This window comes from Panthera uncia, chromosome A2 (assembly GCF_023721935.1).
Source record: "Panthera uncia isolate 11264 chromosome A2, Puncia_PCG_1.0, whole genome shotgun sequence".
Classification (NCBI taxonomy): Eukaryota; Metazoa; Chordata; class Mammalia; order Carnivora; family Felidae; genus Panthera; species Panthera uncia.
The window spans coordinates 122,348,808-122,362,552 of NC_064816.1; the positions used below are offsets into that span (position 1 = coordinate 122,348,808).

Below are 13,745 nucleotides of genomic sequence, written 5' to 3' on the forward strand. Positions count from 1 at the left end.
CACTGCACACACACAAATACACCTCTTCTTCTCATGACTTGCTCTTCACTCTACTCCAGTCCTGTTCTTCTAACTGGAACTGTCAATTATACAACCCAGCCCAGGGGATCTGTGGCCACCTCCGGGTCCATTGGTATTCTTCTTTGTGATTTTTAAGATTGAAACTAAGGGAAAACAAGTGTGTTGCTCTCAAAAGTGACTCATGAACAAGCAGGTTACAAAGAATAATTTTAGACAGAATGTGAAGAGTGAAGAAACAAGAGTCATTGTTCCAGATTCTGGTTCCAGCTATTACTTAAGTCAGAGCATTCTCCTTCTGTCACTTAACCTGCAGTCTGCTTATGGAAAGTTGAGATTCTATAACCTGCAAAAAAATCATCTACCTTGCAACTAAAGCAGCGCCCATTATTTTATTTAATCTTCCCAACAACTAACTGTGTGCAGCAGGTATTGCTTTATTTTAGATAAGGAATCTGAAGCTCAGAACAGAGGAAGAAACATGCCCAAGGCGTGCAATTAGTAGCAGAGCTGTAATTCAAAGATGGGTCATCCAGATGCCAAAATGCAACCATTCTACTTTTCTGCTTCTTTCTGTACTATTCTTTGGGCTTCCTGAGCACTGATTTGAGCCCAGTGACCCCAGACAATACGCAGTGAGTCTATGTCTTCTCTTCATTAATAAACATAGATGCTATTGATCTTGATTAACTACTGGGGGTGTTATGGGGCTTCAACTAAATAACCCTGATAAAGTGCTTTAAGCATATAAATGATCAGATATTGGTTTTTATACCACACTATTAAACATTCACCTCTTGCAATGTTAATAATTGGGAAGCAGAAACATAGTGCTTTTTAAAAAGCAATCTTAAAAAACTGCATAAATACTTGGTATCACTAATTTAATTGAATATTAGCATGTTTGCTTTGGACATCAAAATATAACCAGTATTTCAGAAGTGGATTTCGTCAAAGACCGTAGTTAAATCAAAAAACAAAGCGTTTGTAGAAAATTGAATCTTTCTACTCTTGTATATGTCTTTTTTCTCAATCAGTTAGATTTTTAAGTGGAACTTCTTTGATCTCTGCACTTGCTTATAGATCTAGTACAACCATGATCTTCCAGATCAATTATTAACACAAATATGAGAAGAACCATGAACTTAGAAACAGAGAAAAGCAGACACATTGAAACCAAAGGAGATGGATTTGTATGTGAAACTAATTTTCCCCAGAAGAAAAACAGATATTTCCCTCAACATCAGGGTGCACTCAGATTTGTTTTCCATATTAGCAACTTATTTACTATGGCAATGGGCAAAAGGCAATCCATTAAAAAGCAATTTTCCTCTTACCAAAGGGTGTTTCATCATTTGATGTCTAGCACTCAATCAGAATGTAGGAATCCTTTAATATTTTATGAGCAGAAAACATCTCATTTGGGCATGGAGACTTTAGAAATGTGGAGTCCTCCATAAGCCTTGCAAAACATCCAGAACGACCTTTGCAGGGCAAGCAATAGGCCAACCTAAAACCTCAAACTATCAGAACATTGGCAAAATTCTACTTTAGAATAGACAATGGGCATTTAAAATAAATATGCAATCATTTATAACTAAGAATAGAAGATATCAGTCCCAAGAATTTCTCAAGCACAAGCTTCTGGAGGACAGGGATCATAAGTGGCTCACCTTTGTATCTGCAGTGTTCAATCACAGTTCTTGGCACATTGTAAGTAATCAATAGATTTTGATTAAACAGATGAATAAATGCATCTGTCATCTTGGATGAAAGGAGCTTGCCATTGGTATACCAGGCCCTAGGTAACCTAGTCCAACTTCGCTGCAGAGATGGGCCAGACAAGGTACTAAATGAGTCATTGCAGAAGGCTGGAACCTTCTCTGCTGCGGAAGGTGAGATAGGGAATAATGTACAGTGCAAGAGCAGCACCTGGAACACCCCCAGGGATCCTCAAGGTATTTACCTTCATCCCCACTCTTTATCTCAGTCCCTAGGAATGGAGTTCTGTCCTAGTTCCTGGCTTGATGTCAGGTCCTCAAAAGTCTTGCAGAGCTGCCCTGCACCAGCCAGAGGTCAGTCCCTAGTCTGTGTCTCTACCCCTGGCTCCACCCCCACCGCAAAGCACAGAGCTGACACTCACCTGAGCAGAACCGTCTGCTCAGACTCCTGCCACCATGGTCCCCCGCTGCTGCCCGCCAAATAGAGTCACACTGATATGGATGAAAGTCCAAATCAGATCCATATTTGCCCACAGTCTAGAACTTGGCCATCTTTTCCAAGTTGGTCTCCCTAGGCTGAATACGCTCTATTCCCAGTGTACCTCTCTGTGCCCAGGCCAAAATGAACACAACTACTCAAATCATCACCCCAAATACTACCAATCTACTTCTGGGGAAAATGTGGAGGTGTAAGAGCATGGTGAAGTTTGTGAGGACATTACCCAAGGCCATGAGGATCCTAAGTGGCAGAGACAGAACCCAGCTCCCCTTCACTCCCAGCATCCTCCCTCCCTCGGCTCCTCTGTATCTCTGTTCTGTGTCAACTTTTAGCACGATAGATATGGGTCAGTTGTCAAAGAAGAAGAGCAGAGGCTGGATATAGTAGTGAAGCACAGAAGAATACACTCTATACACTTTCTACAGCCATGAAGGTGAGAACTGGCCAAAGTAGGCCATAGGGAAAGGGGCAATGTGGGGTGATAACCTAGACAAAGCAAACACCAACGAGACAGAGCATGACTGTTGTCCAGTTTCTGAAAATCTTAGCGGGTCTTGCAATGCTTCTTAGCAAGTGACTTCCTGCAGCACCCCCCATAAAATTGCGATAAACATGAAACAGTTACCGCTGTCAGGATGAGGAATTCAGTAGGATCTGCTTGACTCAGGACTTTAATCCTTCAACTGAATAAACAGTAAGCTAGGCAGCAGACATAAATCTCAACAAGTTAGTCTGATGGAGAGTAGGAAGGATAACTCGGGTCAAGGATCCAGGTAAATAGGGGCGCCTGGGTGGCTCAGTTGGTTAAGCATCCGACTCTTGGTTTCGGCTCAGGTCGTGATCTCGCGTTTCTTGAGTGCTAGTCCTACATCAGGCTCTGTGCTGACAGCACGAACCTGCTTGGGATTGTCTCTCCCTCTCTCTCTGCCCCTCCCCCCTCTGAAAATAAATAAATAAACTTTAAAACAAAAAAAGGATGCAGGTAAACTGAAATGTTAACCTTGGTGAACAGTGAACCTGAGCAGAGTGACACAGAAATCTCTCGGTCAGGCTACTACTCTTCTAATGCACAGATGACCTAGTTTGGGCTCATAAGTAAAGAACTTTCATGGCAGTTTCACGTCAATTTCAGCCTCTTTCCCCCATCCACTCACACTGGAGGATGACAATATTTGCTGTGCTTGGTCGAACAGACTTAAATTCGTCATTTTTCCTCCCTAAGCTCTCAATTTTCTAGTTTACCTGAATAGTACCTATAGTCGGTTTTTACAATGTAAATAAAGCATAACCTCCTTTCCAATTTAATCATTGGATTCCTTTCCATTAATCATCTCAGACCATTATTTTAAACTCTCAAGCAGGTAACTGAATATTTATGCTTTCACAACAAATACCAAACATCCAACATTCCTCTGTTATAAACAGTCTTCTCTGGCGCCCATGTTATTAAGCCTACAAGGGAAGATTTATATGTGTGTCAGCTCTAGAGATATTGGAGGGAATGGAACTCAGCCACTTTAAGGAGGCTAAATGTTGACAATGACTGCAAGCCAGGTTAAATCAGACTCATCTTAACAGGTTAAACCCAAATTACACCAGTGAGCAAAAGGCAGGAAAATTATCATACCTGCTTTTTCTGGGAGTCCTCTCCTAAATTTTGTAATATAAATAAGAAAAAAAGCAATGAGCATATCTCTGACCACATTTGTCATGATCAGCTACCCATTTTCTTCTATAATTCCTTCTCTCTTAGAGAAAGTATTCTAAACAAGTGAGATATTGGGAGAAGAGGATTTTATTAAAGTGTTCAATTTTTCTTTACAGAGAAAAATTGTTTCAAAAGAAAGAAAAGAAAATAATCTACTGGTAGGTTAAAAACCAGAATTTTAAAAAGGAAATCCATAGATCTTTTTCCTTAACAGATTACTAAATGCAGGACTATTTTAATATATACTCATTCAATAACATTTGAAATTCAGTCATCATGCCTGCAAATTTTTCTACTTGTAGATAACAATAATGTGTATTTCCAAGACAGACACGCAGAAATACATGCACTGGAAGCCTGAGCCAAAGAATGCTGGGTCCACAGGGATGCCCATGCACCGCTGGCAGCACCTTGGGAATTCTTTGCGTAGGTCCAGGCACAACCCTGGAAGTGGGGTCCCTGCCAAGCATCATGCGCATGTGGGAAACAAGTGTTACTTACGCAGCTCGCCCACTTTCAAGATCTCACACAGCATCTTGGTCAGCTCTATGCTGCTGCGGCCAAAGGGACATTCATGCTTATCCTCCCGGCTACTGTTCTCAAGCACAATCTGCAAGTGGAAAGGGAACAGGTAAGTAAGGGAAGCCAGTTTGTAGAAAATGTTGAAATGTTGGCTCTAAGATGGGGCGCCTGGGTGGCTCAGTTGAGTAAGTATCCAACTTCAGTTCAGGTTCGCGAGTATGAGCCCCGTGTTGGGCTCTATGTTGAGGCTCAGAGCCTAGAGCCTGCTTCAGATTCTGTGTCTCCCTCTGTCTCTGCCCCTCCCCTGTTTGCACTCTTGGTCTATCTCTCTCTCAAAAATAAAAAATAAACATTAAAAAAAAAACTGAAAAATAATGTTGGCTCTGTGGTAACAGAAACAGATCCACCCCAGATTGCCAAACAAAGGGTTGGGGCCAAAACACAATTGTACTCTAAGCATATACTCAGTATATAGTGCCTAAAACTCACATGGTTTCCAAATCTCCTAAAACTTTCCACCCTGTCAGAGCAGATTTTGCTTGCTGGTTTCCACTTACACAGAAGTGCCTATGGATGGAGAGGTTTTCAAAACAGGACAAGAAAGACCTTTTACTGAAGTGATAAGACCATGCTCTCTCCCCTCAGTCTTCCCTTTCCTGGTGAATAGCAGCTCTTCTGGGCCTTCAACTCCTACATTTTATTATTTTTTAAAAAATTTTTAAGTTTATTTATTTATTTTGAGAGAGAGAGAGAGAGAGAGAGAGAGAGGGAAACACCAGTGGGAGGGGCCAGAGAGAGGGGAACAAAGGATCCAAAGTAGGCTCTGTGTTGATAGCAGAGAGCCTGACACAGGACTCGAACCCATGAGACATGAGGTCATGACCTGAGCCAAAGTCTAACACTTAACCAACTGAGCCACCCAGGCACCCTTTAACTCCCCATATCTGCCCACAGAGGTTCTCATGTTCTTACAGGATCTCACCCCCCATATTAGTTGACTGAAGCATGCCTAAGGGACATGTGACACAAAAGGAACCAACCAGAGCTTGTCCCTGACACTTATCATACAAAAGGGGAAAAAAACTGGCCCAACTGTGCTGACAGTCCACAAGGTATGTGAGCACAGGAGCTACCTGAATGCGAACCTGTAATAAAAAAAATTTGGCGGCGGGGTGGCACCTGGGCAGCTCAGTCGGTTAGGCATCCGACTTCGGCTCAGGTCATGATCTCGCAATTTGTGGGTTCAAGCCCTGCATCAGACTCTGTGCTGACAGCTCAGAGCCTGGAGCCTGCTTCGGAGTCTGTCTCCCTCTCTCTCTGCCCCTCCCCGACTCTGTCTCTCAAAAAATAAATAAATGTTACAAAAATTTTTTTTAAAGAAAAGCAAACACAAATGCAAAGGAAAGCAGAGAGGAAAGGCCATAGGAGAGCCCTGGGATCCTTTGCTCCTGCAGAAAAGCTGACTCCCTGTCCTTACAGTTTATTTGCTCAAAACTTCCTCTGAAAACTCTTTGGTTGGTCTAATAATTCTCCTCTATCCTTAAGATACTTTGAAATGTTCCTACCATCATTAAGGGAATGTGTATACAGGGATTGGACAAAAGTAAAAACAAAGCAAGAAAACTCTATTTCAAAGTCACTAAACTTCAAATTCATGTGTCAACAAAAGGAATAACCACTTTATCCATCTCTGGAGCCATCTCAGATATAGTTGCCTGGTACCTCCTCAAGAGCTACACGACATCCTGAGTAGGTGGGTGTCTCCCAGTCTACATCAACGCTGTGCACCGACCTATGTTGTTTTACCCCTTAGGCTACAAAATCTTCAGTGGCAGAAATAGTGTTTTATTCATTCAATCAATAATGGTAATTATCGACTAGGAAGAAGCCCCGCAAAGTAGAGAACAAGATAGACCAGGGCTCCGACCTCATTGAACATTCATTCTAATTGAGGAAGACAGATAAAAACAATAGGTAATTAGTTTATCACAAGTGTTATGGGAAAAAAAAATAACTGGTTGAGGTGTTAAAGAGCAATGGGGAAGGCCTGCAGAGGAGAGTTTAGATAACTGAGTGACTGCTGGGAATTGGGGATGAGAAAGAGCTTGCCAAGTCGAGGTCTGGGAGGAAGAATATCCCAGGTGTAGGTATCAAGGACAGTGCCCCTGAGTAGATGAGTAGGATGTGTTTGGGACAGGCCAGCAGACTGCCTGGTCTATAATGTGGAGGGGTCTGGGCTTGCCCAAAGAAGCATTTGGGGTTCTAGGAGCTGGAGAGGGGGAAAACAAACCTGGGGAGCATAGAGGTGAGCCAAGACCTCTGCCCCAGGGCTGGGTGGGGTGTCACTCCAAGATCCTGAGATGCTAATCACAAGGTTTAGGCAGACGAGTGACATGGCCTGATTTGTTTGGAAAAGATCTGAGTGCAGAGAAGGGATAAGAGGGAGTAAGAAAGAAAGGGGGGCCTGGGCAGCATCCCTGGCAGAGATTAGGGCAGCTCAGACTGAGTGTGCATGGGGCACCCGGCATGTGATCATAGAAAGGTAAGGAGAGGCAGACAAGGAATGAAGAGGACAAGGAGGGGAAGGCTTTTAGGAAAGTGAGATAAAAGAAAGAATATTTGAAAGGATGGAAGAAGAAAGGAGAGAAGAAAAGGGGGAAGAAAGAAAAGTAAGTGAAATTGCTATCTTATTGATATGGACAGGGTTCCAAACAGCAAAGTGATGTGAGGGAGTTCAATATCAGGTGCATTGCTTAGAACCAAAGGAGTAGGATTTTAACAAGAATGTGCTCCGATTATTTTCTGCACAGACACCAAAACACACATATATACGCCTCTTATTATATGCACCAACAGTACCCCACTAACAAATCAACTGTTTGGGGAGATTCCTGCCAGGACTGCCTTAAAACCCAACCATAGTCACAACATAGTCTGTGTCTTCAATCTCCTCCTGCATTTGTTGTGCCACAAGCAGTTCTCACAGCCTTCACCATTATCGCTTTACCCCCCTCACGATTGTCCAAGAAGTTGATGAACCGTACTGTTTACTGAGGCTTTTCAACCATTTGGAACATATGCTCACATAAATAATTATGTACTGAATATCATCATGAGCATAACCTTTATTGTCCTTGAGATTTATGACAAAAATTCTTCCTTGCAGTGTCTTTAGGGAAACACATGTTATGAGTTGATTGTTTTTTCTCTGAGAAAGCTGAACGTAAACTCCAACTAAATCCCTTCTGCAGTCAAGCAAGGAAGGACGGGTGCTCGAGTCTTTGAAAGGCTCATTCCCTCTTCACAATCTCTTCTCCACAATCTGCTGAGCACAAAGACTCGTTAATTTAATCCTGAATCACCCTTCTCCTTTTAGAGGAATTCATTCTAGTTCTAACCAGGAATTCCAATTCAGCGAAGCAGGAGGGGAGAACAACTAAATTCCCATCAATCAGTAAATCTTTCTCTTTTAAAAATGTTGTATCTGGGACGGCTATACATATATTAAGGAGCAAATCCAAACCTCCTGATGATGGGGGAATTAATGGAAACAACAGAGCAAGAAGAAGACAGAACATAAAGAAAAGACAGAAGACAGGTAGTTTTCAGCCAGTCCCAGCTCCCACTGAGGAGATCCCCCTGCATTTCACATTAACATTCTATTAACATTTCATGAGCACATCAATATTTAATGAGGATGTGATCTGCATACACCGGAGATAGAATTACTGCAGCCAATAAATGTTCCGGAAACATTTCCAAGGCACTGTTTATTAGCAGGCACTAAATTAAGGAGTAATTTAAGTAATCAATATGTAAATCAGCTTTGAGAAGCCCTTCTCTTTATTCTTTAATGTACCATCCATCTTATCATATTTACCCACCTAAAGAAAAATAAACCTCCTTCTGGAGTGGTTTCTTTAGACAAGGCAGACAGTAATTTTTAAAGTTACCTGTGTGCTTTTTAGGGTCAATATTCCGACGGAAATATTCAGAGAAGTCTATGATCGTGAATGTTACTAATAATATATTACTAGACAGTAACTTAAAAAAAAAAAAACATTTGGGGCGCCTGGGTGGCTCAGTTGGCTAAGCATCCAACAACTTTGGCTCAGGTCATGATTTTGCAGTTTAGGAGTTTGAGCCCTGCATCGGGCTCTGTGTTGACAGCTCAGAGCCTGGAGCCTGCTTCAGTCTGCCCCTCCCCTGCTTGTGCCCTCTCTTTCTCTCTCTCTCTCAAAAATAAATAAACATTAAAAAAATTAAAAAATAAAATAAATTAAAATAAAAACATTTAACTTTCTGTTCTACCTATGTTCAGCATTCTGGTATTAACCATGCTCACCTAAGACATCATTTTGAAAAGTTCCATTTGGAAATATCAAGGTCTATTTTCCATGTTTATGTTTTCCTCACTCTAGTTTTAAGAGCAAACATACTGGAACAGAAGCCATGATAGATGAAGCACAAAAACCTGTTATTATCACTCATCGTAGAATACATCATACCCCAAAAGAAGTTTTAACTGTCTGCATGTCTCGTAAAATAAAACAGTGGATACTTGTGCCATATTAAGTATAAAATGTTTTTTAAATACTTTCAGGTTTTCAGGGTATATATACATAACTTCTATCAACTGATCCCCCAACAAGTCCTTAAGACTGATAAGGCAGGTATTACTATTAGACTCTTAAAAAAGTACTGGCAACAAGGCGAAGCGTTGGCTTGCTTAAAGCATGGAGCTAGCCCAAGTCAGTCATAGAACTCCATTTTTAAGTCTTCGATTTCCAAATCTCTTCCTGTGAAAATGGTCTTCACATACATATTATCATAAACCTCAATGGATTTCATGACTAAAGTGGTGAAGTAACTTTGATCAATTTCTTGTATCTCACTGAAGTGGGTCTATAAATCCCAGCTCCTTCTAGACAAAAGTATAAGGTTCTCTCTTATCTCATTTATCCCGTGAAGATCAGTAACAATTGCTCAGAGTGAGTGACTGAGGCTGCATGGAATAGCCTCCAGGCTTTCCCTCCCTAAATTCTGAATAGTCCTCTGAGTGCTCTGCATTTCTTCTTCTCCAGTGGTTCAGATCATGAACCTTTTTGGCTTGGGCATTTAAGCTCTGAATACAAGTCCAGCCACACTCTAACACCCACTCCTTCTTGCTCCTGGGGCCACCCTGGCCCTCTTAGCCTCAATATCAATCACATTGCTGACTTATTCATCTACTTGTCCTGGACACATTTTCCTCTACTTTCTGCTGAGCTCTCTACTTCTAGGGCAAGGCCAATCCATTCAGTCTTCCCACTCCAGCCCTGGAGTGAGAGCCTTGACGGCTTCTTCCACTACCTCTCATCTATGAAGTCTTCTTTCATATGCTGCTTTGGCTCTGGGAGTCAGACACGGCACAGTGGCCTCTTCACAGGCCGCCAAGGACAGGGTGTGAACTTGTAATGTGTTCTCTCCAAAGAGGAGGGATTGTCTGTCTTGTCCCAATTCTGACACAAAGCTACGGGAAGCATTGGCAAAACTAGTTTAACTTGCACAAGGCATTCCACCTCTTTCTGAAACATACAGAAGTTATAAAAAACTCACTTCCCAGGACTTCTGTGCAAATTAAATCACAAGACAAAGGCAAAGTGCCTAAAACAGACTTGACCCAGTTGTTGTTTATTATCTCTTCGCTGTCCCCCCTCTTCCTATTCCTGTGTGACCCCTTTCACACAATGCCTTTACCAGCAACTAAACCAAAATCATGACTTCAGTGAGGCTGGCTCTGTGGGGGACATCTGAAAGTAAGCCAGAGGTGCTCACGTCCTTTTAGCACGAGAACCTTATAAAAAAGTGTCCTCACCTGCTTACACCCAAGATGCCGGCAGGAAGCCCCATGTGCTCCTATTTCAGCAGGAGTCTCCCACAGGGATACGGGGTGATACAAGGGCAGGAATGAGCAAGGACCCTGAAGAATAAGTCATGGCCTGACACTTTGGGCAATGCAGTCCCAATATTAAACTGTCACGGCCACCACAGGACACTTGTCTCCAGAGTCTTGTCAACCTTGTAGGCTCTGTTAAAACTTATCTCCTGACCCACCACAAGGAATTCCAATCTTCTCTCATATTAAACCAATGAATAAAACAAAAAACCTTATTTGCATCCATGAGGTTCCCTCTGCAGCACAGAAATAATTCACATTAGTAACAGGATCATGAATGAAGAGTTAGCGCTTGGATCACATCACCAAGATCCAGACCTCTTCTGAGGTTAAAGTATAAGCCCGCTTGGGGCACCTGGGTGGCTCAGTCCATTGAGCATCTAACTTTGGCTCAGGTTATGATCTCACAGATCATGAGTTCGAGCCCCGTGTCAGGCTCTGTGCTGATGGCTGAGCCTGGAGATTGCTTCCAGTTTCTCTCTCTCTGCCCCTTCCCTGCTTGTACTCTATCTTTCTCAAAAAATAAACATTCAAAAAAAGTTTTTTGAAAATTTAAAAAAATAAAATAAAATAAAAGTGTAAGCCCAGTTTGAGGTTCTCTCATGGCGACTTGGCGGCCACAAGGGAACACTTTTCCTGTGTTCCCCCTTGGTGCTAATGGTAGCAGGTGCTAATGGCGATTGGTCCCAGAAACCCAGAGAGAAGCACTTGAAAGTACAGTGAGCTGCCTCAAGGGGGCTACCCAAGAACTCAATTGTGATCATGAATTTTGAGCAAGTCCATAAACCCAACAAATATGCCAAACCCTAATAAGATGATTTCAAATGGGCAGAGAGTAAGGAACATTACCGAAAGTATGCCAAAGAGGAAAACAAACCTGAGCAAATCTGAATCCCAGCTGCTCGTCTACCTGATCCACTGCCCCCATTTTACAGATAAGGGAAGTGAGGCCACAGAGAGCATGGACCTTAAAGAGATAGCTTTAAAGGTGCAAGACAAGAGAACAGAGAAAGATAAACAGGAGCTAATATTTATCGAGAGCATTTATTTCCTAGGCCTTGTTCTAAGCACTTACATTGACTGTCTCATTTAAGGTACATATACTACCACATGACAGAAATACTGAACTATCCCACTTTAAATATGAAGAAACTGAAGCAAGAAGATGGTGTGTAATTTTCCCGAGGTCACACAGCACAGAAACAAACAGACGTTGCTCAGGAACTTAGGTGGCCTGACACCAGAACACACGTTCCTAATTACTGATTCCCCTCAAAACACATTACCCCTGTTCCTACTGAAAAAGGAGAGGGTGAAATAGTAACAAAGTTTTGATCAAGAAAGTCCTTACCATGGTAACAGATGAGCAGATAGCATTACGACTCCAGACAGAAATGATTTTCCTGGATCTACCTCTAACAGACCTGGTGACTTTATGCACATTCCTTAACCTTGGAGGAATACCTCTCCACAAAGGTTGTAAAGATTAATGGAAAAAAGTGATGGTAAAGATACCTTAGTGCCTGAGACCTCCCACACACTCAATGATAGAGACAACTGATCTACCATTGCTATACATAATTACATGAGCTCTGGTTCCAGGGTGTTACTACTTGCTTCACTGAAATATTCTTATCATTCTAGGGCAAAACTGTTGAAACACACACACACACACACACACACACACACACAAACACACACACACACACACACACACCAGAAAACAAAACAAAACTGCTACCGAGATTATTAATCTTTGTTTTTTGTCAAAGTAAGGACTCGGATAGAACAAATATTATTTCTTGACTTGGATGGGTTCCCTAAGGTTCTTTCAGCATCTCAAACCTGAGGAGGCATCTGAATCATCCCCACAGGCTTGGTAGATAGAGACTAGAAGGCCAGTCCCTCAGAGTTTGATTCAGCAGGTCTGGGGTGGAACCTAAGAAAATACATAAGCAAGTAAACCCAACCTTAGATTCCTCTGAGACACTAGAGGGATTGACGGAGAATGTGTTACAAAGCATTTCAGAGAACATTTCAAAATTATTTTTAGCAGCATACTCTTAAAAAAAAAGAAAAAAACCTCCATCCACACATCTTTGAATTGCACATATAGAAGCTAGGTGGAAGAAGAAATAAATCTGATAATAAAGCTGTCCATGGTACGTCCACGTCCAGGGCTAAAGAGCAGACCTCCAGGCCATTGGACAAGGCTGATGACACCACGCAGCTGCATTGGAATGACTGAGATAAGAGTGTGACCAGGGCACAGAACACCCATAGCAGAATTTGCAAACACTTAAAGAGCAGTTGCCAAGGGCAAAGGAACAATGCGTCCCAGGAAAAGGAGAAAAGGAATGTATAAGAGGTCAGATTAGTGGGCAAAAAAAGTAGAAAATGCACACAGGGAACCGAGATAAATAACAATCTGGACAAATGAGAAGAATGGTATAAAACCCAGCTAATGAGGTGAAATCCTTCCAGAATAAAATTAGGCAACTGCACATACAGAGGCGTAATAAAAGCCATAAATATAAAATGGCAAGGAATTGACTGGGTAATGGTGTAGTAATTAAAGCCTGGAGGTTCATAATAGACCTCGAATTGAACATTAATCAACCAAAAAGAAGCACTGCCTGCACTTTGATATATGTGTGAAACACACCAAGCAATCACAGCTATGATCTGCTGAAAAGTCCTCCCTCCCAGTGTGGGGTTGGGCAGCACAAAGACGGAAAGACGAAGTAACAGCAGGGATGACGTGGGTGTATGCCTGCATGGTGACCCCGATGTCACTGAGGGAAGCCGAGACATCAGCTCTGTTGACTCTTCCAAGGGCCAGAGGATAGCAGGAGTGATTCCCCCGCTGATGCCTGCATCACAGAAACTGAGCTAGAAGACCTCCTCTCTTAGACCAGGACATGCGCTCCGGGGCCCAAGGATGGGCATCGTGATGCGCTCGAAGAGGTAACATCTTGTTTACTTAAGGCAGTGGTTCTGTAACTTGAGCTTGTGTTAGAATCATCTGGAAGCTTATTAAAAACACAGATTGCTGGGCCCCAGCTTCCGAGTTATGATTCAGTTGTCCTGGGGTGGACACAAGAATCTACATTTCTAACAATTTGCCAGATAGCATGGATGCTGCCAGTTTGGGAACACACTTTATGAACCACTGATTTAAAGTTATGCCACGTCTATATTCTCATTTTCCATCATTAGCGAACCTCCTGTTTTCAAAGACATGAAAAGCAAGGAGAGTAGATGAAGGAAATAAATCTGATTGTTTTCATTTTTATTTTATTTTATTTTATTTTATTTTATTTTATTTTATTTTATTTT

At 42.1% G+C, this 13,745-nt stretch overlaps 1 protein-coding gene across 7 annotated transcripts in view; it reads right to left on the reverse strand.

Moving 5' to 3' along the window:
• The window catches only part of ELMO1 (engulfment and cell motility 1), a 533,507-nt gene that overhangs the window by 239,792 nt on the left and 279,970 nt on the right, over positions 1–13,745 (reverse strand). For all 7 annotated transcript variants that reach the window (XM_049642952.1, XM_049642948.1, XM_049642946.1 and 4 more), the window contains one exon: positions 4,448–4,556. In XM_049642952.1, the coding sequence (XP_049498909.1) occupies positions 4,448–4,556 (109 nt within the window). The remainder of the gene's footprint in view (positions 1–4,447; positions 4,557–13,745) is intronic.